At 39.4% G+C, this 24,325-nt stretch overlaps 1 protein-coding gene across 4 annotated transcripts in view; it reads left to right on the top strand.

Moving 5' to 3' along the window:
• EFNA5 (ephrin A5) overlaps window positions 1–24,325 on the top strand; it is a 214,962-nt gene that overhangs the window by 70,058 nt on the left and 120,579 nt on the right. For 2 of the 4 annotated variants that reach the window (XM_083577153.1, XM_083577152.1), the window contains exon 1: window positions 5,727–5,977. The exons of the other annotated variants lie outside the window; for them this stretch is intronic. In XM_083577153.1, coding sequence (XP_083433279.1) covers window positions 5,742–5,977 — 236 coding nt within the window. In that variant the 5' untranslated portion in view covers window positions 5,727–5,741. Of the gene's footprint in view, window positions 1–5,726; window positions 5,978–24,325 lie in introns of those variants that run through there. 4 annotated transcript variants of the gene reach the window in all.

Here is a 24,325-nt window from a genome sequence, read left to right as displayed (position 1 = left end):
ATTTTGCTGTTGCAGTATATCTTTCCCACTCTGCACTTAAAAATAGTTATTCATAAGTGTAAACAGATAAAGGTATCTTCAACCCTGGAGACGGTTATGATTATAAAAGTCAGTTTTTAGTTTATGTAATCAGCCATGATAGTTGGATGGCGAGTGAAGGCTCATTTTGTGAACTGCTATCACTGCAATCTAAGAGGGTTTTTTTTTTTTGTTAAAGTCTTTGTTCATGGCAGAAGAAGAAAATCCATAGCAATAAATCACTGAATACCAGGTGCTCTGTTGGTAGGGGAAATGATTTTCTCCACTTGATCAAAGAGATCAGGTTTATATTGCAGGAAAGGCCTTTCTTGAGTACAAACAAGGGCATAAGTTGCATTAGAGCTACTACTGGACCCGGTTCAAGGTATTAGTACTACGTTCACACGCCATTTAGGGTTTGTCCTTAAGCTTGCATCTGCCAAGATCAACCATCTCAGACCCTTTGGTTGGCAGGGGAGGCTTTATTGGTGGTGTCACTGCTGGGTGTTGTCCAGCAAGTGTTGACCCATGACTAGGCCGCCTTGATAGTGCTTCCAAGGTGAGGTGCACTGAGAAGCCAGAGGGTGGTATCAGTGTGCAAGTGTAAAGTGGGATTGAGTTGAGTGGTGGGGAGTGGAATGTTGTATCCTGGAAGACAGCATGGTGGGTTGGCTGGAGCACTGAACAAAACCATTCCACATGGTAAGATTTTTTCCAGGTATCACTTAACGGAAATAACAAAGGGACGTTCCCTCCCCCCCGGACATGGATTTTGTAAAAAGTGTTACTGGATTCCTAACTGGGTTACCCCCAGATGTCTGATGTACCTCTAAATTAATTTGATGAATAAAGCTGCAGGTTTTGATTGTTAAAAAAGTGATCACTTGACAAAAAAGCACACTGTATCAATTAAAGGGAAGTCTGGTACTGTGATGTACTAGTGTTCATTTCCTTAAACAATTTTCTAAACTGGTTATCTGATTGCCATAACTTTATCAGTTATTAGGTTTTAGAAGAGCACATTTATTGTGTAGGGATTTAGAGTACACTTATCTTTCCTTTTATAAAGCTGGGAATGAAAAATTATCTTTATCTAGAAAGGTTGTTCCAAAGGGTGGGGGTGTATTAAAAGAAGGTAAAATTGACAGTTGTTCTGTTCTTACAGCAAGCTAAATATAGCTAATTTTTGGCTTTCATTCAAGTTACTTAAGGTTGAGTAACTTGTTTGATTAATATTTCAAGATGGTCCTATAATGGCTGGGTCAGTGTGCATTTAGTGGGTGATTTTTATTATGAGTATTAAGGGACAAATGTCTCCATGCATTAGAAGTCACAAAATGCGCAATCAACTGTAGAGGTCTTCTGCAAAATTCATATTTGAACATTCTTGCATCTTACACAGTTGCAATTAATTTCACTGAAGATCCCAATAGAAGGGAGAAATTGCTCTCACTGCGTGTAGGAACTTGGCATGCAGAATTCCCTGTAGATGTCTGGGATTCAGTAATTTTGCTTCTCCTTCTATTGCCATGGTGAAACAGGAGTCAAGCTTTGGAGAACAAGATAAATCTAATGCCTCCTCTGAGCCTGAAGCTGAAGAGGAGAAGGAACGAAACTTTCTGCCCCCACAGTCCAACAGGTTGGCTGAAATGTGGGGTTTGTTGTTGTTTTTTGTAGAGCCATGACAAACCTCTGACCTCCAACTGGAAGCTAGAAAAGGAAGGTGGAGATTTGTGCACCTGCCAGATACTCCAAGTTCACAATGTCAATTGAGTGTAAAAGCAAGCTGCTTTGCTTTGCATCCAGCGGACATTGGGTTGAAGGAAGAAGCAGAATTATGTAGCTTTGCCTGTGCTCACAACAGACACTCAGGGTGCATGTTACTCACAAAGGCAGCTCCTGAGCTACATTGGGAAGGTGAAACTGTCTAGGTTCACTCCATATCCAGTGGTTACTCCAGATTGTAAGTGCCTACTGTGTGCAAAGTCAGAGCAGGCTCTGGCCTTCTCTAGCTGCTGTTGGGGGGCAGGGACTTGTTTTCTGCCCTCTTTCCGCCAAGATTTAGTCTTCATTCTGGAGAAAAGAGTAGGAAATTTTCTCCTTAACTTGTGCTTCTTTTCAGACACTAACTACAAGGTCAGGGACAAGACCATGTAACTTGGTGATGAGAATTTGTTTGCTTGGCTCTGCAGCTGTTTTTGCATAGTGATGTGGTAAGGATAAATATTGTGTGTGTGTGTGTGTGTGTGTGTGTGTGTGTGTAGTCTGATTAGATGTACTAGTTATGAGTTTTTGTATGCAAGAGGTAAGTTATCTGAGAGATGTTTTCTCTTTGATTAACTACCCATGTCTTCCACTGGACAGACCAATGAAAGACTCTAGTTTCCCATTTTACTGTATTTAAGGATTAATGGGACATGGTGTCATGCTTTGTCAATGGACAATTTTTCATATTAACATTTTCAAAGAAGAGAAAGTGTCCTGTGCTGTGGCTCTTTACCATTTTAAACAGGAATGTCCTTCAAAGTCTTTTCCAGTGATGCTTATAAATCAAAGTGAGAGAAATGGTACATACTGAATTTAAAATTAATGCATTTTTAATATGCAAGTAGGCTTAACTTTTCTCTGCCTTAAGCCCATCAAGATCAAACTCAAGCAGGCGTTCACATCCACAATTGAAACTCACCAACCTTTTTCTTTAAGTTAACATTGGTCCAAACTCTCCCCACTGCTTTTGTCAATAGATCTTTTAAAGGCAGGCATTAAAGTGGAGTTTGCATTAGTCTTTTTCTCCCAACAGCTTCAGGCCCAAGGGCTTCTTTTAATAGGCATTAGTAAGGGACCAGAATTGAGTAGACGTTTGTGAAGGAGACTTGAAGTTTGGAACAGAATTGTCCTTTATAGTTTTTCCATGGGGGGAAAATCTTCTTATGAGAATAAAGGCTTTAGACTAATCTCCTTCCATCTGGAAAATGGAGAAGCCAGAGGTTGTTGGCACCAGGTCACATCCCTTATGTAAACTGTCAAATTCTTTTCATATTAATGGCGTATTAGCTTAAACCCAATGAAGGTGGTTTTCATTTATCAGTCTTATTTTGTGTTTCTTGCAAAATTGGATGATACTGACTGATGATATGTGTTTCGCGGTCCACTTTGCAAAACAATTTCTCTTGTTTTATAAATTTGTTGACTAGAAGTCACATTATCTTGGAGGTTTTTCCACCCTTCTCCCCCCCCCCCCAACTGACTATTATAGCTAATTAACTTGAAAGGAAGCTTTAGACTGCTATTCCATGCAATGAAATGGTCTGTGACATATGTAATCTTGGCACTGCAAAGTCCTGGAAGTATGCCAGCATTAAAATATGGGAGATGTGAGGAAATTAGGCGACATAGAACCTTAAGCAATCCAATTGATTTAGTAGCATTCCACTCCACACACCCCCTTGCTAATTTTGTCTTGCTATAAGTTTGGTTGGGGAAGTAGGGAGTCAACATTTTCTTGTAACTGACCATATAAAGAGATAGTAATTGTTGATGTCTTGAGTTAGACCTTTTGATAGATAATGTAAGGTTCAGATAGTACAAGGTATACTAAAGCTTACTTGGTCTTGTTCAAATGTGTGTTCTGCAACAACATTTAATGGTGATAGTGGTCAAATGTGCATGGAATACTTTGTAAGCATAGGGCACAGTTGAACCTCTTTGGCTTCCTTTTTGCTCTCTTTCATTATTCATTCTTTAGTGAGAATAAACAATTGAGACTGCTGGCATTTTCAGCTTACATACTACTCAGTAATCACTAGAAGCCGGTATAGCATAAGCCTGTCTTTTTGCAGTCTTCTCCCCTTGCTCAGGAAACTGTAGCAAGAATCCTAAGGCCAGAAGTTTGTTAGTTTTTGCCCACTCACTTCTTCTCTGCTCGTTCCTAGGTTGGATGGAAACCAGTATAGTTTTAGGGAGGTTTGTACAGCTTAAGCTTCACTGGTTTGTTTTGCCTCACTGTGACTAACAGGCGGAGAGTTTGCTCAGGAAACTATGGGATGGTTTATCAGTCAATGAGAAGGAAGAATGAATGGTCCCGAAAGATGATCAAAGCTCCTGCCATCAGGTTAAGCGACACATATTTTTACACTGGGTTTTTGTCATCTTAGGGGCATTGCTGACTGGAACATATTAGCGGCAGTTTTCCTTAAGTAAGCGTTTCCAATTGATGATGGTGGGAATGTGCTTTCAAACAATCTCGCTGCTTGTGTTACACCAGATTTTCTGTTAGAGCCCTGAGATACTACGGCAGTGGTGATGAAAAGGGGGAAATGTAGTTGTGGGGCAGAAAGATGTTGTTATGCAGTATCAATGCAAGTTGTGAAACAGTAGGTAGCTCTCAAATTCTCTGGCAGCTGATGGCTAACCTATGTAAATATGGATGTGAACTGGACTTAAAGTTGCCTTTGTCTTAATACCCCCTCCCAAGCAACGATAGACACTGTACCATTTGAACTTTTATTCTCTGATCCTAAACAAGTGTTCTTAGAAGGCAGTCCCTCTGATTTCAGTAGGTTTTAGTTTTGTGTATGTGACTTTAGGATTTCACTTCTAGCATTTCATAGAATTATAGAATTGGCAAGGATCCTGAGGGTAATCTAGTCCAGAGTTCTGGAGGTGGAAAGTGTAAAGGAAGTACAGAGTTCTGTACATTGGAAAGCTCTGAGATCTCTGTGATGAGTGTTTTTTAAAAAATAAAAATAAAATAGGAAATCCACCTTCCTGCCTACTCAACGTCAGTGCCAGAATACGTTTTGCTGATTTTTATTAGACATTTTGTACTTAAGAAAAAAATGCATCTATATTAGCAATAAGCAATACTGGAGTCAGTTGCTGTGTATATTACAGAGAAACTGTGTTTCAAACTTGCTAACATCCCTTTATATTTTTTAAAAACTTAGGTTTCAGGCTAAGAATACAAAATCCTATGTGAGAAGCAGCTCTCTCACTGTGAATCTGGTTCCATTTCTCCACAGCCCTTGTGACTTAAACACACACACAAAAATAGTTGGGCCAAAACTTGAGTCCCCTTTGTGCTTTGTTGGAAATCTCTAAATCTGTACTCTTGGACGAATGTTTTTGTCATTGTGGTTTTCTATTACCCCATGAGTTAGATATTGCACTTGTGTCGGAAATTCAGTTTACTCTTGTGCATTTGGTGAGTGCGGATATTTTGTTTCATATGCATATTGTAGAAAGCCCCATTTTTTGTTGGCAAGAGTGGTTTCCATAGCATTCAGCAAAATACAGTAGATCCGTCTGTTTCTGTCACATATGATGCTGTGAATGCTGAGTGCACAGGACTGATGGGATACCTGGGAGTTTGGGCTTGGGTGAAGCAGCTTTTGATGGAGATTTGATGCAAACAATGATTTGTGCCCTGGTAGCTTTGATTCGGCTCGGGCTGTATCAGATGCTTGTGGAGTCAGAAACAAAGTGAGGAAGTTCAGAGTGGAAGCCAGCAGGGGGTGCCATTGCTAGTTAAAGCCAGGTATTGTATGAATATAATACCACAAAAGAACAAGAAACCTCTTACAGTCAATTTGTACTCGTCTACCCTTTTTTGTTAGATCAAACAGCTGCCGGTGAAACATTTTCAGTTACGCTTTCCATCTCCAAAAGAAGCAGGTACAGCCCTGTTGTTTAATAATCTGTGGCTGTGCAGCAATCGGTGGAGAATGCAGCCCAAATGTGGCAACGCCAGTCACTCATCTCTCTTTAAAATCCCTTTCAGTGCAGTTCTCTTTGTGACAGCCTCTCCCACAGAGGTTTCCCTTCTAGATGTTCCAGAGATGGGCAGAAAAGGGGAAAAAAATATTCTTCAGGGATCCAGAACAAGTTACCAGATGGGAGTATATCCGTTACATTATGTAGCTGCAAAAGAATGTCAGATCTTTCATCCCTTGGGAATAAGGTAAACCTCTTACACTGTACGGGAGGAATGCTCCGAGTCCTCTCTCTATGCTTGAGCTCCACACTATCTCCCTGTGGATGTGAGGTTACGAAAGGTGTTAGCAATTTGATCAGGAAAGTTCCACTGAATGATTACTCAAGCTTATTTTTGTAGCCTGGGGGATACTGTCTGGTTTATACGCTATTTGTTTAGGTAGCAGATAACTTGACCATTTTTATTTTTTTTAACCATCAAAATGAACAAAGCCTTCTTTCATTCCATTTCTCGGAGACTATGCACTCTTCTTCTTCTTCTTCTTTCTTCCTTTTGGTAAATGATGTGGGTGTGGGAGGAAATGTTTTACTCTAGCAAGACAGCAAGTTATCAGCACAGTGAAAAGTTCACTGGTTATGTGATCAGAGCTTGAAATCACAGTGAGGATTATCAGCAAGAGCCTTGGCTTGAAAGCTTGACCCAGTGAGTTCCAGTGCTCTTTGCCCCTTTGCTGGATTAAGAGCAAAGTGAAGGTTGCAGAATTTCACACTCTTGCAGATGTAAACAGAAGCAACTCTGCAGGCTGTAGGTTTTTTTTTAATGGAACTTCATGCAGAACTCAACTTGCCATTACATGGCAGCAGCGTTTGGTAAGAGCTGCTGCTGCTTTCTTAATTTCTCCTCCTTGGGTGATTACAGAGGTCCAAGAAGGAAATTTGTGGAGAGCTGCATACAGAAAGAGAAGAGAATTTATTGAATTATTCCTCACACACATCTGTGGAACACTTACACAGACTTTTAATTGTAGACACATGGTTTGTCAATAGCTTGCTGTTGAAAAAAAATAGTTTGCCACTGTTTATTATGTTTGGATTAATATGTTTATTACACATACTTTTGTGAATTCTGCTACTTTTGCAATAGACACAAAACAGAGCCTAACCTCAAAAGAGTTCCTCATTTTCCTACTCCTGTTGAATTAAATTATTGCATTTGTACTATTTTAATACTGCTTTTAATGTACTGATAAAATGCATAAATTTGGAAAGCCTAATTATTTTAATATTGCCTTGAGTCAAGGAAAAAGGAAGCTGTCTTAATACCAGGTCAGGCCAGTGGCTCAACTTTCTCAGTACTGTTGATGCTGATCGGCAAGAGACTTTTCTAGTCAAACCTGGAGAAAGCAGGGTTAAACCTGGGATCTTTTTGCATGCCACTATTTTCATTTCCCTATTTGAGCACAGACAAGGGATGACTTTTAATGGATAAGAAACAAGTAAATGTTTCCTTGTAATACAGCCAACAAAAGAAACCACAAGCCCTGATTTCTATGCAACACTAAACCTTGGGGCTTGGTTTTGTTTCTTCTGCATGCTAGTGGGGGAAGAGCAAAGTGTGCAAGTTGGCCCATTCAAATTATACTACTGACTTGCTTACTGTGACAGCCAAAGTGAATTGCCAGCCTTTTAAGGAAGTGAAAAGCATACAGCATCTCTGTAAACTGAGAGGTCAGCTTATTGCAAGAAGTACATTTTGCAGCCCTGTTTTGTGTCCATTTTAAACGCCACAGTTTATCAGCCTTATGACATACAGTGGTACCTCGGGTTACAGATGCTTCAGGTTACAGACACGTCAGGTTACAGACTCCGCTAACCCAGAAATAGTACCTTGGGTTAAGAACTTTGCTTCAGGATGAGAACAGAAATCATGTGGCGGCAGTGGGAGGCCCCATTAGCTAAAGCGGTACCTCAGGTTAAGAACAGTTTCAGGTTAAGATGGACCTCCAGAACGAATTAAGTTCATAACCCGATGTACCACTGTATTCAGTCCAACGTTCAGATCAATATATTTCATTTGAAATAAAATTTAATTGTAAAAGCCATTGATCATGCCGAAAATATAAAAACTTTAACAGTTGAGAACAATTTGTAAATTTTTAAAATAAAAATGACTAAATCTGTAGATTTAATAAAATGACCCATTTCCGTACCATTCATCTGCCTTAAAAAAATAATACTAATGCAGTTTTGCTACTGCAGCAGCAGCAAAAGTAGATAACTTTGGTATTACAGACCATCAGCAAGTAAATACTCTTTCTGTTGGTAGAATTCTAGAGTCTATTGTTTTATAGCTTGGCCTAAGTCCTTTATTCTGATGCTTTTGTATATAACAGCTCTGGGGAACCTGTGACTGTCCAGATGTTAAAATAAAATCCCCATTATTCCTGAGCACTGGTTTTGCTGCCTGGAGCTGATGAAGTCTAGCAGGATATTGAGAGCCACAGATCACCTATCCCTAGTATATAGGATACCTGTTTAAATACCACTTTGTTCAGGGCCCCACTTGTGCAGATTCAAAACCTACAGGATGTGTAACATTTTTGCTAGGGCGGTAACTGAAATAAAAAATGTTGGAGAGAAGATTAGGGATAATCTTGGACTTTCTGTGATCTTGGTTTATCGGGGGCAAACAAGTTCATTACAGAATTGCTCACAACTTTTTATTCATAGCCACAGATTATATATACTGACGCATAATAATTCAGTTAATATTTCTAATGCATATATAACAATAATTAAAGCAAGGAAGGAGGTAAGAACTATAATAAGTAATATTTTTAAAAACTCTTTCCCCATTAATATTGCTTTGTCAATAGTCTGCTTGGCTTATTGTAAGTAATGCAAGTCATTATACAGTGGTACCTCTGGTTACGTATCTAATTCATTCTGGAGGTCTGTTCTTAACCTGAAGCACCACTTTAGCTTATGGGGCCTCCTGCTGCTGATGCGCCGCCGGAGCATGATTTCTGTTCTCATCCTGAAGCAAAATTCCTAATCCGAGGTACTATTTCTGGGTTAGCGGAGTCTGTAACCTGAAGTGTATGTAACCCAAGGTACCACTGTATATTCTTCGGTGATATTTTTAGGGGAAATTTAAAAAAATAACAAACCAGCTCACATCAAAGTGACTTACTCTGCATATTGCAAGAGTGGGGAAGCAGATTGCCTGACCTCTGTTAGGGTGGCATGGCATTGCCTCACACAGTTCAGTCGATGAAAGTTGGTAGATCACAGTGAATCCAAATAACTTGGGCCATTGTTGCCTCTGGGATCTTCCCATGACATGTTCCACAACAGCATCCTAGGCCTATGAAAGACTTTCAGAAGACAATTGGTAAGGGGTATGCTTATTTGCCTAGGCCTGGCCAATTTAATAAGTAAGCCTTGCCCATTTTGTGTGCTGTGAACATGACATGCTGAGCTCTTCAGTGGAGTAAAAGTTTCTCTTTACATCCACATTTAAGGTTTGATGGTTCTGCTGTATATATTTAAAATAGTTCCATATGATAATGCAGCTAGTTATCTATGTGTTTTAGTAATAATGAATGATTAAGAAATAAAGTAGGTGCCTCTTTTTAGTAATAGTGTTACAAAAATAGGTCCCTCTTTCTTATTTCCTGTGTTTCCTGATTTTTCCCATAAGCTAGAAATCGCTCTGAAAAACCCCTGTTCTCCTTTAGATCTAAATGTCTCTAGCATAAATTGCTTGTAGATGGAGTTGAAACCAGTCTATTTCCATTGTCTGAATAGAAATAGGCACATGAATGCCACAAATTAATCAAATCCACAGCAAGAATAGAAAGCTCGCACCCACTTACACGTCTCTGAAAGCAGCTTTGAATTTGAAGGAAAGAACCTATCAAACGTACTTGAAAAATGGTGAGTTTATGAAGGCAAGTGAATTGAACGGCTTGACTGGACCGGTATGCCACCATGTGTCTGGGAATGGAAGGATAGCTGTGTGGGTAGAAGACAAACAGTCTGTGAGATTTTCTCCTGAATGATCTCATTTAATTGATTGATTTCTACTAAGGTCATAAATGAGCTCCTTGCTGAGTCAGGGTTGGAGGTCAAAGTGTCGTGCCAGCTGCCTAGCCAGCCAGAAAACAATAGCAGCTTCCTTCGGTATATAAAAAAGAAGCATTCCAGTGCAATGTTTTATTAGACTTCAGCGTAACCTTTCTTTTTACATGCCTCGGGATTCTCTTCAATAGAAATTATACAGTGTCACTTATAATTAACCTCTCCCTATCCATTTGCACATGAGCGTTTCTAAAAATTGTCTGTGAATATTTCACAGCAATCACTTCCAGCATTTCGTTCCCTCTTTATCTTTTGCTAGTGCATCACTCCTCATTTATTCTTGGAGCTCTGAAAGAAACAAGATGTGTAATAGCCAAAGCACAAGCAAGGAAGACATAGCATTCCTCTTTGCTGCATTGTTTTGCTTGAAGTGTTGATGGTGGTTAACATACACGAACTACTTCAAACTTTCAGCCCAGCTCATGGCTTTGGTAGATTTGAGCATACAGTTTGCATATGAAGCAAAAGCAGGATATATAATCCAATAAGACAGGACATATGTGAAATTTCTGTCTCTCAATGGCCCAAATGACTATTTTTAAATGGATGGACAAGCCTGTTTACTTGGAGCCTATAATAAATGAAATTTGAGATCAGATTTTGGGGGAGAGGAAATGGAAGTTCGATTTGGGATACAATCCCATTCTTTACAGTGAAGAAAAGCCTTGTGTGGTGTTCTGGTCATCTGAGGTGAGGTTGAGGGCTACGAGATCAGCTTTGGTGGTGGGACCACAGTTCTAGAACGCTCTTTCCAATGTGGTTTGTCTGACGCCTACTTTATTGTGCTTTCGGTGCCAATGAAAACATTTTTATTTTCCAGAGCTTTTTAGATGCAACGTTAATGTTGCTTTTCTTATTTTGTGGCATTTTTTTGGTATTATGTATTATGTTGTTTTTGTAAACTGCCCTGGAAGTATGATATAAAAGTATTTAGAATAAATTAATAGATAGCATCCTGCTTACTGACCTGTTACAATTATATCCTATGCAGACTTTGCAACTATGTCTTGGGGCTGCTGATACACTGCTATTGGCCTCAAAATCTGCTGGAACAGCTTTGCCTTCTAACCTCAAACTCCAAGTCATGTCAAAGGTCATATTGCAACAAACCCAAGAGGGTAAACCACAAAGCAAGGAGTGTACAGTTTCTCAAAGACGTGACCTTCTTCTGTTTGGGCTCCTGGAGACTCTGATATAATGATGGAGCTTAACAGCTTGTAAAAGCACAAACAGCTTGGGGTTAGCTATGTTAAACAAATGGCTGGCTCACATTACTTTGTCCCGATCATATTTATAACTTGATATCCAAGAGAGAACTGGGGTGGAGAGTGTTGGGGAAGGGTTCATGAACATATAAGAGCTTCTGCAGGAACAGTTAGAAGATCATTACTCTTGAAATGTTTAGAATAAAGTCTAGTTATTGTGACTGAACAGATTCATAGGGGTATAGAAAACTAATGTGTCAGAATAAAAAAGCAACTCCAAATGGACCTACTGATCCCCTGAAAATTGTTAACTTTCTTAATTCAACCCTTAATAGAAGCTTACATGGTGTTAAAAGCACATACCTCAACTTACTAGCTTTTTGTATGCAGAAAGCTCTTTGGATTTTTAAAAAAATCCTCCTTATCCTAGATCTTTTCATTTTGTATCCACAGGTTCCACATATGGGGAGGGTTAATTTATTTGCTTGTCACCTGCTACCAGAACCCTAATAACTATCTTCTGACGTGTCTATAGATTAGTCAGTGTTCCTAAATAGGACCAGATCTCACCCAGTCATTAATGTTCACTCTGCTTCATTTGCTACAACTGCCAGTGAATAGGTGTGGTCTTGGTTTGAATCCAAGGAGGAAATCAGTAATTTTAAATGAGCAGAAATATTGTGTTAAAAGCCTTCAGTTTCTAATATATGTGATAATGTTTGAATAAGTTTGCTTTATAAAGTAGCTTCAGACCTAGAATTTATAGATAGGTTTCTGTATCAGCATTTATACTGTTGTGGTTTTTTTTAAAAGAAAAACTTTGGTGTGTTTCCATGGTGTTACTTGTTTTCTAATTCTTTCAATAAGTTGCTTTTTCTGTTTTTAGCTGAATTATTTGGAAAATGGGAGGTTGTGTGGGAGAGCTTGGTGGTGACTAAGGGTCAGGTATGGTGATGCATGTTTTTCGTTGTGTGTGTTAAATTATTTCTGAGTATACTTCTGTTGCAAAAAGGCAATGTGTTGAGAGACTTCTGGAACATATATCCAAAGGAAATACAGTCAGTCTTCATTTTGAAAAACAACAATGATAGATCATGTTTGAGATTGTGAGAGAGATTGCCAACGTTTATGATTATATTTTGTTTTTACAGACATTTGGCATACTGTATCTCCTGTTCTTTATGTGGGAACAAAACATGAAACCTTGACCCCTCTCTGTCCTGCCTTAGTTCCACCTATAAAATGCTTATATGGCAAAGTCCTTTTGAAATCTTATTTCTCAGTACAAAATTATAGTTGGAAATAGAGCAGGCACATATTGATGCCTTAGATCAACATGATAACTTCTAGTGGTCATCTTCTAATAGTTTCATTGTCTGAATTTACCAAGATTCATTAGGTAATAAGTTTGTAATAAAAATACAGTCATGGTACTTGTACATGTTAATTGCTTTTGCATAGTATTAGAACAGGGGTCAGCAAACTTTTTCAGCAGGGGGCCGGTTCACTGTCCCTCAGACCTTGTGGGGGGCCGGACTATATTTTGAAAAAAAAAATAAAAAATGAACGAATTCCTATGCCCCACAAATAACCCAGAGATGCATTTTAAATAAAAGCACACATTCTACTCATGTAAAAACACACTGATTCCCGGACTATCTATGGGCCAGATTTAGAAGGCGATTGGGCTGGATCTGGCCCCTGGGCCTTAGTTTGCCTACCCATGTATCAGAATAAAATATTAACACACACACACAAACTGCACTTACAACAAGGATAGTGTAAGTGTTTAGGCATACTCGTTTCATATACAAGATCTTTGTGCTCCACATTAATCTTTTGGATTAGAGCTACTGCTTTATTCAAAGGTGCATACATACTGAAATTAAGTCTTCTTTATTAACTGGGCAATCCTATACATCGACTCATGTGCACATGTCTACTTAGAAGTAAGTCTCACTGATTGGTATGAGGCTTGCACCACAAGGACCTGAATTCTAGTCTGCCTGAAACACGTTTTCCTGAATGCAAAGATTTGGTAACTGAGTTGCACTGAGCCATGCCCATTATTTTCTTTGTGCTGCAAAGCTGAAGAGTGCCGAACAGCTGCTTGTGGCTGTCAATGCAGTAAAGAAACTGTTTAGCAGTTAAACAGCAGGTTAGCACTTTAGCAGGAGAAGTGGTGGCTGGCTACTCATCCAACACTTGGCATATCTGACAGATCCAAGTGTGTCTTAAGCCTAACTAATAGATGATGCTTGACATAGCAGCTTTATAAATAATTACTGGACTGTGGAAGACACACCCTTTATCCTAATACATTGCAAGAGGTAGTAATTTATTATGAATATATTGTCTGGATAGATTAGCAGTGCGTAAATTTGTAAAACTGTAATACTTTTAAAATATTTCTTTTTTTCTTTAAATAAGACTTTAAAAACAGCTCTTCATTTTTCTCAGCTGGTGATCAGTTAAAATAGCCATTACACTTGGCTGGAAATCTGGAGAACAGATTAAGCTGTTACTACAATATATAGGTTTTCCTTTGGTAACAAGTCGCTAAACACAAGTTATGACCAGTTTCCATAAAAAATTCAGTGCTTTGTCCAAAAAAGGATAAAAAGTATATAAAATGCAAAAAACACCTTTTTTTGAAACTCAACTTGATCAAAAACATCACATTAAGATTGCAAGATTAATTTTATTTGCAGAAAAACACATTATTGCTACTTACCATCTTCACCTATAGTGAAAGCAGCTGAAAACTAATGGCAGACGATTCTCTGCTTCAGTGGCTGTACTGTTTCTTTCATATGACATCCAACTGGATGATGAGAAAGAGAATAGCTGTCCTAAGGCTTTATCAAGGAAATGTAATGGCTGTTTGACAAGCAAATCAGTCTTGAAATTTCCAGTCAGCTATGAACCAGTGTCGACTAATAAGTCAATGGCATGCTAAGCTTTATAATTAATATGTTTTATTTTAACCAACTTGAGGCAATGTAGGAGACCTCTGTTTATATTGTCATTTCTGCCGCTTAGATTTGTAATGCTTTTAAAAACGTTGTCCTTATTTCTGAATCATTTAGTTCCTTACCAATAACAAATCTGCCAGTATAACCATTGCTGCCTTTTTCAAATATGCCTGTGCTGTAAGATTAGGGATTGCAAACCTGTGATCTGCCAGAGGTTGTTGCACTCAAGCTCCTATGAGCTGCAGCGAGAATGGCCACTGGTCAAGGATGGGGGGAGGTTGGGTCCGACCACATCTGGAGGTTCACAGGTTAGCTACCTTTGATGTGGATTGAGACTACTTACATTAAAAGCCTATTTGAACAATGCTGTGCTTATTAGCATCACACAGACCTTGAATGTCAATTGCAGAAAATTGCAATTACAGAAGTCGGGTGCTTGCCTCTCTCTTTGCCGAACAGTAACAAGAGCCCATGGTGGTCATAGGCACCCACACTGGGTCTCCTTTGGAGAATTGAAGACATAGCGGAGACTATTCATTGCTTTAAGAAATATGGTTTATTCCCCTATTCACACCTTCTGCTTATATGGAGGGAGTCTAGATCTTACAGTATGGTTCTTTCAAGAGGGCTTTGTACCCCACAGCAGTGTAGCCCTGGCTCTGGATGCATCTCTGCAGCCAGCCTGCCCTAGATGTATCTCAGCTGCTCTTCTTACTCCTCCTTCCTCCCAGCCACTCTTGCTCCCAGAACTGTTAGCCTGGCACCCTTCCAAACCCCCAGTCTCTATTCACACCTCAGGACAAGGGGGAAGGAGTTCTGGTGTATTGTTAACGTCCCTCAATTGCTCTTTCTTGTTCCTCTGTAGTTCAGCCACAGGAATTCCAATGCAGTTTGCATTGTCATGTCACAAATAATCAAAATCCTTGCATTTATTAATTTCTAAGGTTTAGGGGTATCCCCCCCTTAAATCTATAACAGTACTGTTGACCAGTAGGCTTTTAATGGCTACAGCATATTTGGTAGCCATTGCAGGGATACTGTAAAATGTTTGTGGCAGTAACTGTTCTGCGACCACAACTTACAGGATTTGCTCAGTATGGCAAACCTTGTCCGCGGCTTGAGCTTAGTGTGGAGAGAGCTTAACCACAAGTCTCAGTTTGGCTGACATGCTAAGCTAAGGCTTGTCTTGGCTTAGGTTAGTGTGGCATGGGAATAGAAAGGACCAAGGAAGAACAATTCGGTTGCAAGCTCCCTTCTGGGAACTCACATGTTTTCACAATCTTGCCTAAGACAAGGTTTGGCTTAGCATGTTGTTGTGAACCATCTCTTTGTGTGAAAAGCCTTTTCAGCTGTTGCTGTGAGGTAGAGGAAGATATTTTTTTCATGAGAGTGCCATGTGGTAAGCTGCTTACATGCATGGCATTTTTTTATTCTACAGTTCTCGGCCTAATTCCACTGTACATGAAGTGGAGCTGAACTTCAAATACTGTTTTGGCTATACAGTGGTACCTCAGGTGACATATGCTTCAGGTTACATACGCTTCAGGTTACAGACTCTGCTAACCCAGAAATAGTGCTTCAGGTTAAGAACTTTGCTTCAGGATGAGAACAGAAATCGTGCAGTGGCGGTGCAGCAGCAGCAGGAGGCCCCATTAGCTAAAGTGGTGCTTCAGGTTAAGAACAGTTTCAGGTTAAGTACAGACCTCCGGAACGAATTAAGTACTTAACCTGAGATACCACTGTATTTGGATTTTGGATGTGTACCATAAAATCACTGTGTGCCTGTTTTGCATGTGAATCCTAAATGTGTAGGCAAGCAGAGTTGTTACGTTATTGGGTTAGTTTGTTCATGATATGCCAAGAAACCAGAATCATTTGTTTATGCTAGAACTTGTACATTAGGAGTAAAGAAAGGGAAGTATGTGTATCTCCCCCCTTTTCTTCTCTTCTCTTTGGCTGCCAGCCCCTAGTGTAGAATCAGGCACTAGATAGGAAAGGAATAGAAGTGGGTGCTAATAGCAGTTTTAAGTGCTCTCCATAGCATGAAAAGTGTTATCAAATCTATAGTTGCAGCAGGCAGCATAGCCAAATGAAAAGATTTTGCATAATTGCTTTGAAAGGCTGTATGGTTGACTGGATGAGATTTGCTTTAGTCATATTAGAAAGCTGAATTCTATTTTCAATTCTGCCTGAAACGATATGGAGTTATTTTTTCATTATTGGGGTGTGTGTGTGTGTGTGTGTTCTTGAAGAAACAATGTAAAAGTCCTTGTTTGATAAGCGGTGCTTTGTGCAAGAAATGGAACTAGGGTTATTGACTCTTAGCCTGGTGACCTAATGGAAGTCAAAAATGCAAACCCTCCTTCTCCTCCTTCTATTCTAATTCTTTCCTTTCTTTTTAATTTCAGTTTGATAGTCCCTGCTTAAATAACTTTGCAAGATAAAAAGTGCTTTAAAGAATTGGGCTGCTTGGTGAAGGGAAAGTGGTTCCGATTTAAATAAACTGGACTTAGGTTTATTTATTTATTACATTTCTATACAGCCCTTCTTCCAAAGATCACAGGGCGGTTTAGAAAAAGCGGGAGTAAGGTCTGATTGAGAAAAAAGTCTCGGGGGAACAGGTGTGTCCACCCCATATTTGAGTGCTGCAATAGCTCAGCTTGGTAGAGCGTGATACTCTTAGTGTCAAGGTCATCGCTTTGAGCCCCATGCTGGGCAAAAATATTACTTCATTGCAGTGGGTTGGCTTAGATCAATGTTTCCCAACCTTTTTCTGACTGTGGCCCCCTTTTGACCTTGTTTCCTTCCTGTGGCCCCCCTCCATGGGCGTAGCAAAGGGGGAGCAGGGGGCAGTTCCCCCCTCCCCAAATAAGTAAAAATCAATACAAATTTGAGGTTCTTCCCTCCCTAACAAAATCCTGGCTATGCCCATGCTTCCTCTCCTACTGGTAGAAAGATAGCTATTAAAATGGTTTTGTTTGTAAACAGAACATGTTTTATTTATAATTTTATGATTCGTACAAAATACAATTACATAAAATGATAGGAACATAATTAAATATTGTTGAAGCAGAACATCGTAGAATCATGGAGCTGGAAGGAACCCCAAGGGTCATCCTTGTGGTGCAGCTCCCTGCAATGTAGGAAACTCAGCTAAAGCATCCATGACAGATGGCAATCCAACCTCTGTGTAGAAACCTCTAAGGAAGGAGAGTCCAGAACCTCCTGAGGGAGATCCATCTTCCATGTATTATAAAAAAGGAAACAATACTTATTTGACTACAGTTAATTTGACACAGAGGGAGAAATCTACAGATACAGTCCAAAAGGCACACAGGGAGTTCTGTATATATGGGAGAATTTTAAAAAGCAAGTGGTCCTCACTGACCTTGTGCAAAAAGATCTTGCCATCTGGAGGAACCCTGACTGCCTAGATAAAACACTATAGCCTCCCACACCTGTACCTGGGAGTAAGGTCCACTGAACTCAGTGTGGCTTTCTTCTAAGTAGACACTTAGTTATTTACTAGATGCAAGTTAGCACCATACAACCCTGTTCGGCTAGGCGCTGGGGTGGATTGCACCCTGTACTTTGCAGAGTCAGGCCCAGGCTGCCACCAGGATATAATAAATGCACATACTGGTACTGTATATAACAGCTACATGGAACTTATTCATAATAGGTTCTCAGTCGAGGTAAACCAGTAAGTCTGAGTACAATAAGAGGGAAACACTAACTAAGGCAACAGGTGCAGATAATTCATGTTCATTTACTCTTAAAGGAACATTGCTCAGTGACATGCTATAAACAGTAAAATGTTACAACACACATACTATATGATTGTAAAGGTTTGCCCAGTATATAGCTAAAGAAAATGGCTATAATCTAATTCAGTGTTTAACCCTGAAGAATGAAGTGTATTCAACAGAAAAATAAACCTACTTTCTTTTTGTTGTAGAACCCTCCTTGCTTGATCTAGAGGTCCCTGATAAGCCCAAAGAATGAAAAATGTCAAATCATCTTCAGTGTGTGATTCTTTAATAAAGTGTTGTACCAAAGGTGCTTCTACATTTTTGTTTCTAATTCTAGAGCGATGCTCTGAAATCCTGATCCTGATTGGTCTTATGGTTTGCCCGACATACAACAAGCCACAAGTGCACTTAACCCGTGCTGTGGCACACGTGGCAAATGATTGTATAGTAAAGCTAAAGCCTTCACTATTAGAGAATTCTTTTACTTGTAATGCAAACCTACATGTGGTGCAGTGTCCACACTTGAAAAGACCTTGTGGTTTTGATTTTCAAGTGGATAGCCAGTCAGATCAGGATTATTTAAAAAAACAAAAAAAAACCGATTTCCCCCCTTCGCTTCTCACATCCCTCTGTGGCCTCCTAGTCTCATGCTATGGCCTCCCCATTTTTGTAATTTTCACCTATTTCCCCCTTGGAATATCCTGGGGGCCCCAGTTTGGAAACACTGGACTAGATGATCCTCATGGTCCCTTCCAACTCTATAATTCCATGATTCTATGAACACTCTCCCCTCCAGTGGTTTCCAGCAACTGGTACCCAAGATTTCTCCAATAGCATAGGGTACTGCTCAGTATGTTTTGCTATTTAAAAAAGTGAAGTTTACTTGACGTAAGTAGGGCATATTTTTCTGTTTTTCTCCATATTGTAGGTCCCTCCTGTTTCATAATCCAGGAATGCTTTTTTCTCTCCCCCCCCCCCCGACTTCAAAATTTCCAGGAACTTTACACATCTGTTTTAATTAGGTATCAAGAACAAGTTAATTCTGGACTGTATAGAATATACACTCCTGGAAGTTTCTGAACAACTGTATGAAAGATTGACTGTTTTTGAAGCAGGAGACTTGACTAAGTCTCATTTGAATGCTGTGACTTGGAATGCATTCTGTTTTTTCTTTGGAAGGGGGAAATTGTATAATCCATTGGGAAATCTGTTACTTGCTTACTGAATCAGTTTTGTGATAAACATATTTCTTTAGTAAGAAATCCACATATGTCTTGATTTTAAGACAGCTGGGATGGGGAAATCCTCCAGATGTTGCTATGTCACAACTCCCATTATCCTTGGTCATTGGTCATGCTTGTTGGGGCTTATGGGAGTTGGAGTCCAGCAACATCTGGAGCCCCACAGGTTATCACCATTTTTTGCTTAGACAAATGTAGAAAATACTGTGAACATAAAAAATGCACACTTATTTGAAGCAACTATATCAGAAACTGATATTTGGATAGGGCTTTTTGGTTCCTTTCCAGCTCTGTGATACTACACATTAAATCTACATGACTCTTCAAGTTGCTTGTTATCCTTAATTCTGTATTGTGTTGCCTGTCATCTTTGTGGTTTATCAACAGAAACTCCCTGGACACATTCACCCTTGACACCCAGGCAGAGAGAGAGACTTGGAAGGGCACAAGAGTAACTAGTTTTTTTGTTATGGCAGTTGAGGTTCCTGCTGGTCACAGGGTCCACATCTAATTATCAGGAATGCTGGAGTTGGCTTGAAATCTTGTAGTTGAAGGCAGACAGATGACAATATGATGAATTACCTGCTTGGGTAGCATTTTTTTGTTTTGTTTTTTGAAGGGGAAGCATGCAGATTCCCTGTCCCTGGCCACTTCTTCCAGGCAAATGTACACACAGTGAGATATAAAATGTGCATGACCATCACATGTGCATACAAGCTGTATGTTTTATTCTCTGTAAAAGTACATTCCATAGAATCTGCAGGAAACGTGAAACATTGGAAGCATTCCTGATTCAAGCAGAAAATTCCTCAAAGTTGCTTGTTTTTCAGGTTCTTCCTAGTCATCTATTGAGATCCTCTACTGGACACTAATTTCCAGAAAGCTGAAAGATCTGGGTTCCCAGTTAAGATATCATTGCCATTGGGTGATCCGTGGTATCTGCATTGCTGATTTGAGATGGATGACTGTGCTCAGTTATTCATTTGAAGTTATGTCTAATGTTTCCCTCCCTGATTCTATTTTTTTGCCTGGAGCATCACTGAAGGAATTCAACTGCTGCTAGGTGCTGTTAAGACATTGGGTGCCTACCAGACTAAAATTTAAGAGGCTTATGATTAAACTAGTAGACTATTGCAATCCAGGCATCTCCTGGTCTAAGGAAAATCTCATGACCAAATCAAAAAGAATTTCAAAATACCATCTAGCAGTGTTTTTGTTTTAAAATAGCATTGGGGTAAGAAGGGGGCACATGAAACCTTTTGTTAAATTATTGCTGTGTTTCATAACTCATACTTAGTTTTTCGGTCTGAAAGAATTGTTCAGAGTAAGAAGCACCAATAAATCCTAAGAACCATCGGTAAGCTGCTTTCCATATAAACAGTCCCTTATTTCAAAAGTGTGCCACTGAATCTTAGGTAACTCTGAGTTGAATAAGCTAATCAAAGCAACTGGATGGCTCAAATCCCTCTTAATGTACTGCTTCGGACACAGTGCATATGCTTTGCAAATAAATACCGAATTAGTGAGCTCCTGCTGGAAGCATTCAGTAAGAACAAGTGATTTGTCTTGCTTATGAAAGGAACATATATTTTCCCCTTGTAGTTGTTTGTCAGCTTGCACGTTACTTTATTTATGAATTCAGAGAGGGCAATTGCCATTTTTCAGCTCCTGAGCAGATGTGCTAGAGGCGGTCAAATTGATCAGCAGAAATAGATGCAGCACCATCACCAGGGTTGGGAGGAAGAATGGCTATTGTATTATCTTCCTCCTCCCCATTTCCTATTAATGACTGCTTTCTGTAAGGCTTTCTCCAGGTTGCAGGATAAAGAAAAGCTGCAAGTTTTCAATTGCTTTGAGGCAGGTAGTTCCTGCACTAACAGGAGAAGGGCAAAGGCAGCTTTCTGAGAGAGACCTCTTTGTTGTAACCTTTTAAAGAGCTATTTAGAAAAGTAGTATTTAATTTTCTGTGTTACCTGAAAGCCCAGAAGTGCAAAACTATTGTTAATTACAATTATCATACATCTTTCCTTGGTAGGTACTTGTTAACTTGTTTTCTGTATGAACAAAGGTAAAGGGGCGGAGGGAGGAGAGAAACACTTAAGTTGTCAAAATGACAGATTTTGTCAAAATTTTGGATTTGAAGAAAAACAAGATTGGAGGAATATTGATTGCATAAACATTAGTGTCATCCTATATAGTGCAAGCCCCAGGGAATCAGTGAATGTGATTCTCAGGTAAGTTGTTGCCTATAAGGTCTATTCTTGCAGAAAGTATATATGTGGTTCATTTCATTATTGTTTGAAAATTATAGCTTAATTCCAGAGGAATCTCCGGAAAGCTACATGTTAGTTTATTTATACAGAATTAATATGCAGAATTTTTACCCTTGCAGGTTTATAATCTGAAAGACATGCTACAAAAATAGTGAGGGATGGGCAGAGGATTAAGCTAAAGTTATTTTTTAAAGCCAGCTTGAATGGAGAGAGTGTTGAAGGGGAGGTATAGCCCAATGGACCTATTCTTTCAACAGGGTAGAGAGGCCTTGCAGTTCCATTTCTCCCTTTGTTATAGCCTGATAGAATAGCTTCAGCTAGATGACAATTGAAAGAGAAGTCTGATGGAGGGGTGGTATTTTGGTAAAGCTGTAGATACTCTGCAACCCCATGTAATGTAGACACTCTGTAATGTCTCTATTCCAGATCTTACAGTCATACACCACTTCAATTATCACTGCTTTGTAGCTGTTAGGTATTAAAATAACCTAACCACAGTTCACAAAAATCTGAGTCAACAAAAACATATTTGACTGATGTTTAAACACGTAAAATGAGGGGGGCAAATGAATCTCCAAGGTGAGAGTGTTTCAAGGTTAGGGTGCTACCAGACAGAAGACCCTGTTTTGTGTCTCCATACTGTGAATCTTCAGTGGGACCTAGAGGAAATGTGAGTGATTTTATCCTCTGGGCTTGTCACCTTTTGGCTAGCGGGCACGTTTGGAACTCTGAAAACTGCTGAGAGTGTAAATTAGAAAACATCTGCTGAGAGCAAATTGGCTGTCACATCCAAAAGAGCAGAAAAAGGGAGGACCACAAATGATGATGATAATGATATAAAACAGCAATATAAAATAACAACAACACCATATTTCTTATACCTGACCTATCTTACTGGGTTACCCTAGCCACTCAGGGCAGCTTCCAGAAATTGATACAGATATGCCTCCCCATCATTGGGAAATAGATACTTATGTAAGCCACTGTCTCACTTGCTTGAAGACAAAAGCTCTTTGCTCCTCTGCTTTGTTCAGAACAGTTTGGAGGATGGATGTCCATGCTGGCATCTAGTGGAATGTGGGCATGTTCAAGGGTGTGTGGGTGTGTTCATTGTATGACAGACAGAGGGTGGTTCTTGACACAGGGGAAAACCCCCCACTATAAATAAGTCAGAAAACAGATCGTTATAGCGAAAGAAAAAAAATCTCTATGGAAAATCGCATTTTAGTTTTTTTCTGCTCTCTGGAGCCATCTGGTGTTGCATGTTTATAGCACATTCAAATTGCCGTTTCTTTACTAATGTAGCTGAGTGCTGACTCCTGAGTCAGTAAAACTGGGAGCTGAGCAGGAAGAGAAAGCAGTCCCTACTACATTGTGCATTTTTGCATTGAGATATCTATAGATCTCTCTCTCTCTCTCTCTCTCTCTTTCTCTCTTCCTATTTGCTTTTATGCTGGAATTCCACACACACACCCCATAAGTGTAGTTTGGGGAGGAACATAGCATATTTACTCTGTGGATGGATTTCCCCCCTTGTACATTATTTTTTCTTCTTCATTTTAGCTAACAGACAAAGCAAACAATTAACACACTTCATATCAGCAGTTTGGAATTGTACAGCTACAAGGCTTCTGAAATTGTAGTTGATGGATTAAGCATGTTTGGCTTGCAGCCAAGATCACAAAATCAACATACCCCTCTCTTGCATGCCAAGACCTGCTATCTCGACAAACAGGTAATACTTGTGAAAAATGTGGATTTGATGCATTAGGTAACATGAGCAGCTCAATGAGTAGCTTTTATTTCCCTGTTTACTGAAGACTGAAAGCAAGGCATTAGCAGGCAATCAAGACTGTATGTTCAAAGCTGCTACCTGGAGATGTTAGTTAAGCATGGCAATGTAGTTTAGGAAGGCATGATCGATAAATGCCCTGATGTGTGATCACAAAGACATAATAGTTATTAGGGTGCATGGGATTATTGAAAATTGGAGGAAATCATAATAAATGGGGCTCTGGATAATTGAGTTCACATTTTCAACTGATTGCTTCTGTCACTTAATTTCTATATTTTGATTGAATGAAATAGTAGCAGAAACCATTCTTCAGAACATAAGGCAAGTTGGGGATAAGTTTATTGCATGTGCAGGTGTGAGATGTTTTTACATTTAATTTTAAATTGCTAAAATGGTTTTGCGTTTGAAAACCCTTACTTTCTTCATATCTTGGAGGCTTAAGTCATAGTTTCAGCATGTTTAGGTGGAGATAAATATTCACTCTTCCCAACTGATGCTGTTCTGTGATGCAAACATTTACAAGAGAGCCTGTCTCCTAGGGAATAACTTGTCACTCGTCTGCGTGGGAGCTGTGGTTTGGTACTTAGAGGTGTATTCTCCTTATTCAGATTGGCTGTCAGGTGTTTAGGGTTCCCATGGATGTTGTATTTCAAGAGTTTTGCTCTGCTTAATGTAGTTCTCATAGGAAACACAAAGACTTAAGTACAAGTACTCAACACTCTTTGTTTTTCTTTTGCAAATTCTAGACTTCCTCTGCTTTGTTGAACTGTGTTGATTGAATGCTAGTTAGTCCTCTTCTCTGCTTCCTTTCTAGTAAGCACTTGTCTTAGAAGCAGAAGTATTTGTTTTTCAGACTAGCATAAAAAACGAGGTGAATACTGGGTGCTGCAGTGGTGCTTCTGTGTGGCCTGAATAGCCAGTCCTGGCACAGATTATAGTCTGTAGCATCTATTTTTCACTACCTGCATTTGACTTCATATCATTTTAACAGAATGAAGAACATGTGTGTGTGTGTGTGTGTGTGTGTGTTAGTTCAATGAACCACTTTTCCATGGCAATGAGTTCTGTAATTTCACCTCTCAATTTCCGTAGGCTTCTCAGTTCAGTCTCTTCGATGGACCACAATAGACTGCCCACAAAAATATTTTATTAGCCCACCATTTCTATATATGTTTATTGTAATTTATGGCATGATGACAGACTGAAATGGG

Source organism: Podarcis filfolensis (genome assembly GCF_964270895.1).
Source record: "Podarcis filfolensis genome assembly, chromosome: 11".
NCBI classification, from domain to species: Eukaryota; Metazoa; Chordata; class Lepidosauria; order Squamata; family Lacertidae; genus Podarcis; species Podarcis filfolensis.
The sequence above is the reverse complement of the archived record's forward strand: the minus strand, read 5'-3'. Positions and strand labels throughout refer to the sequence as shown.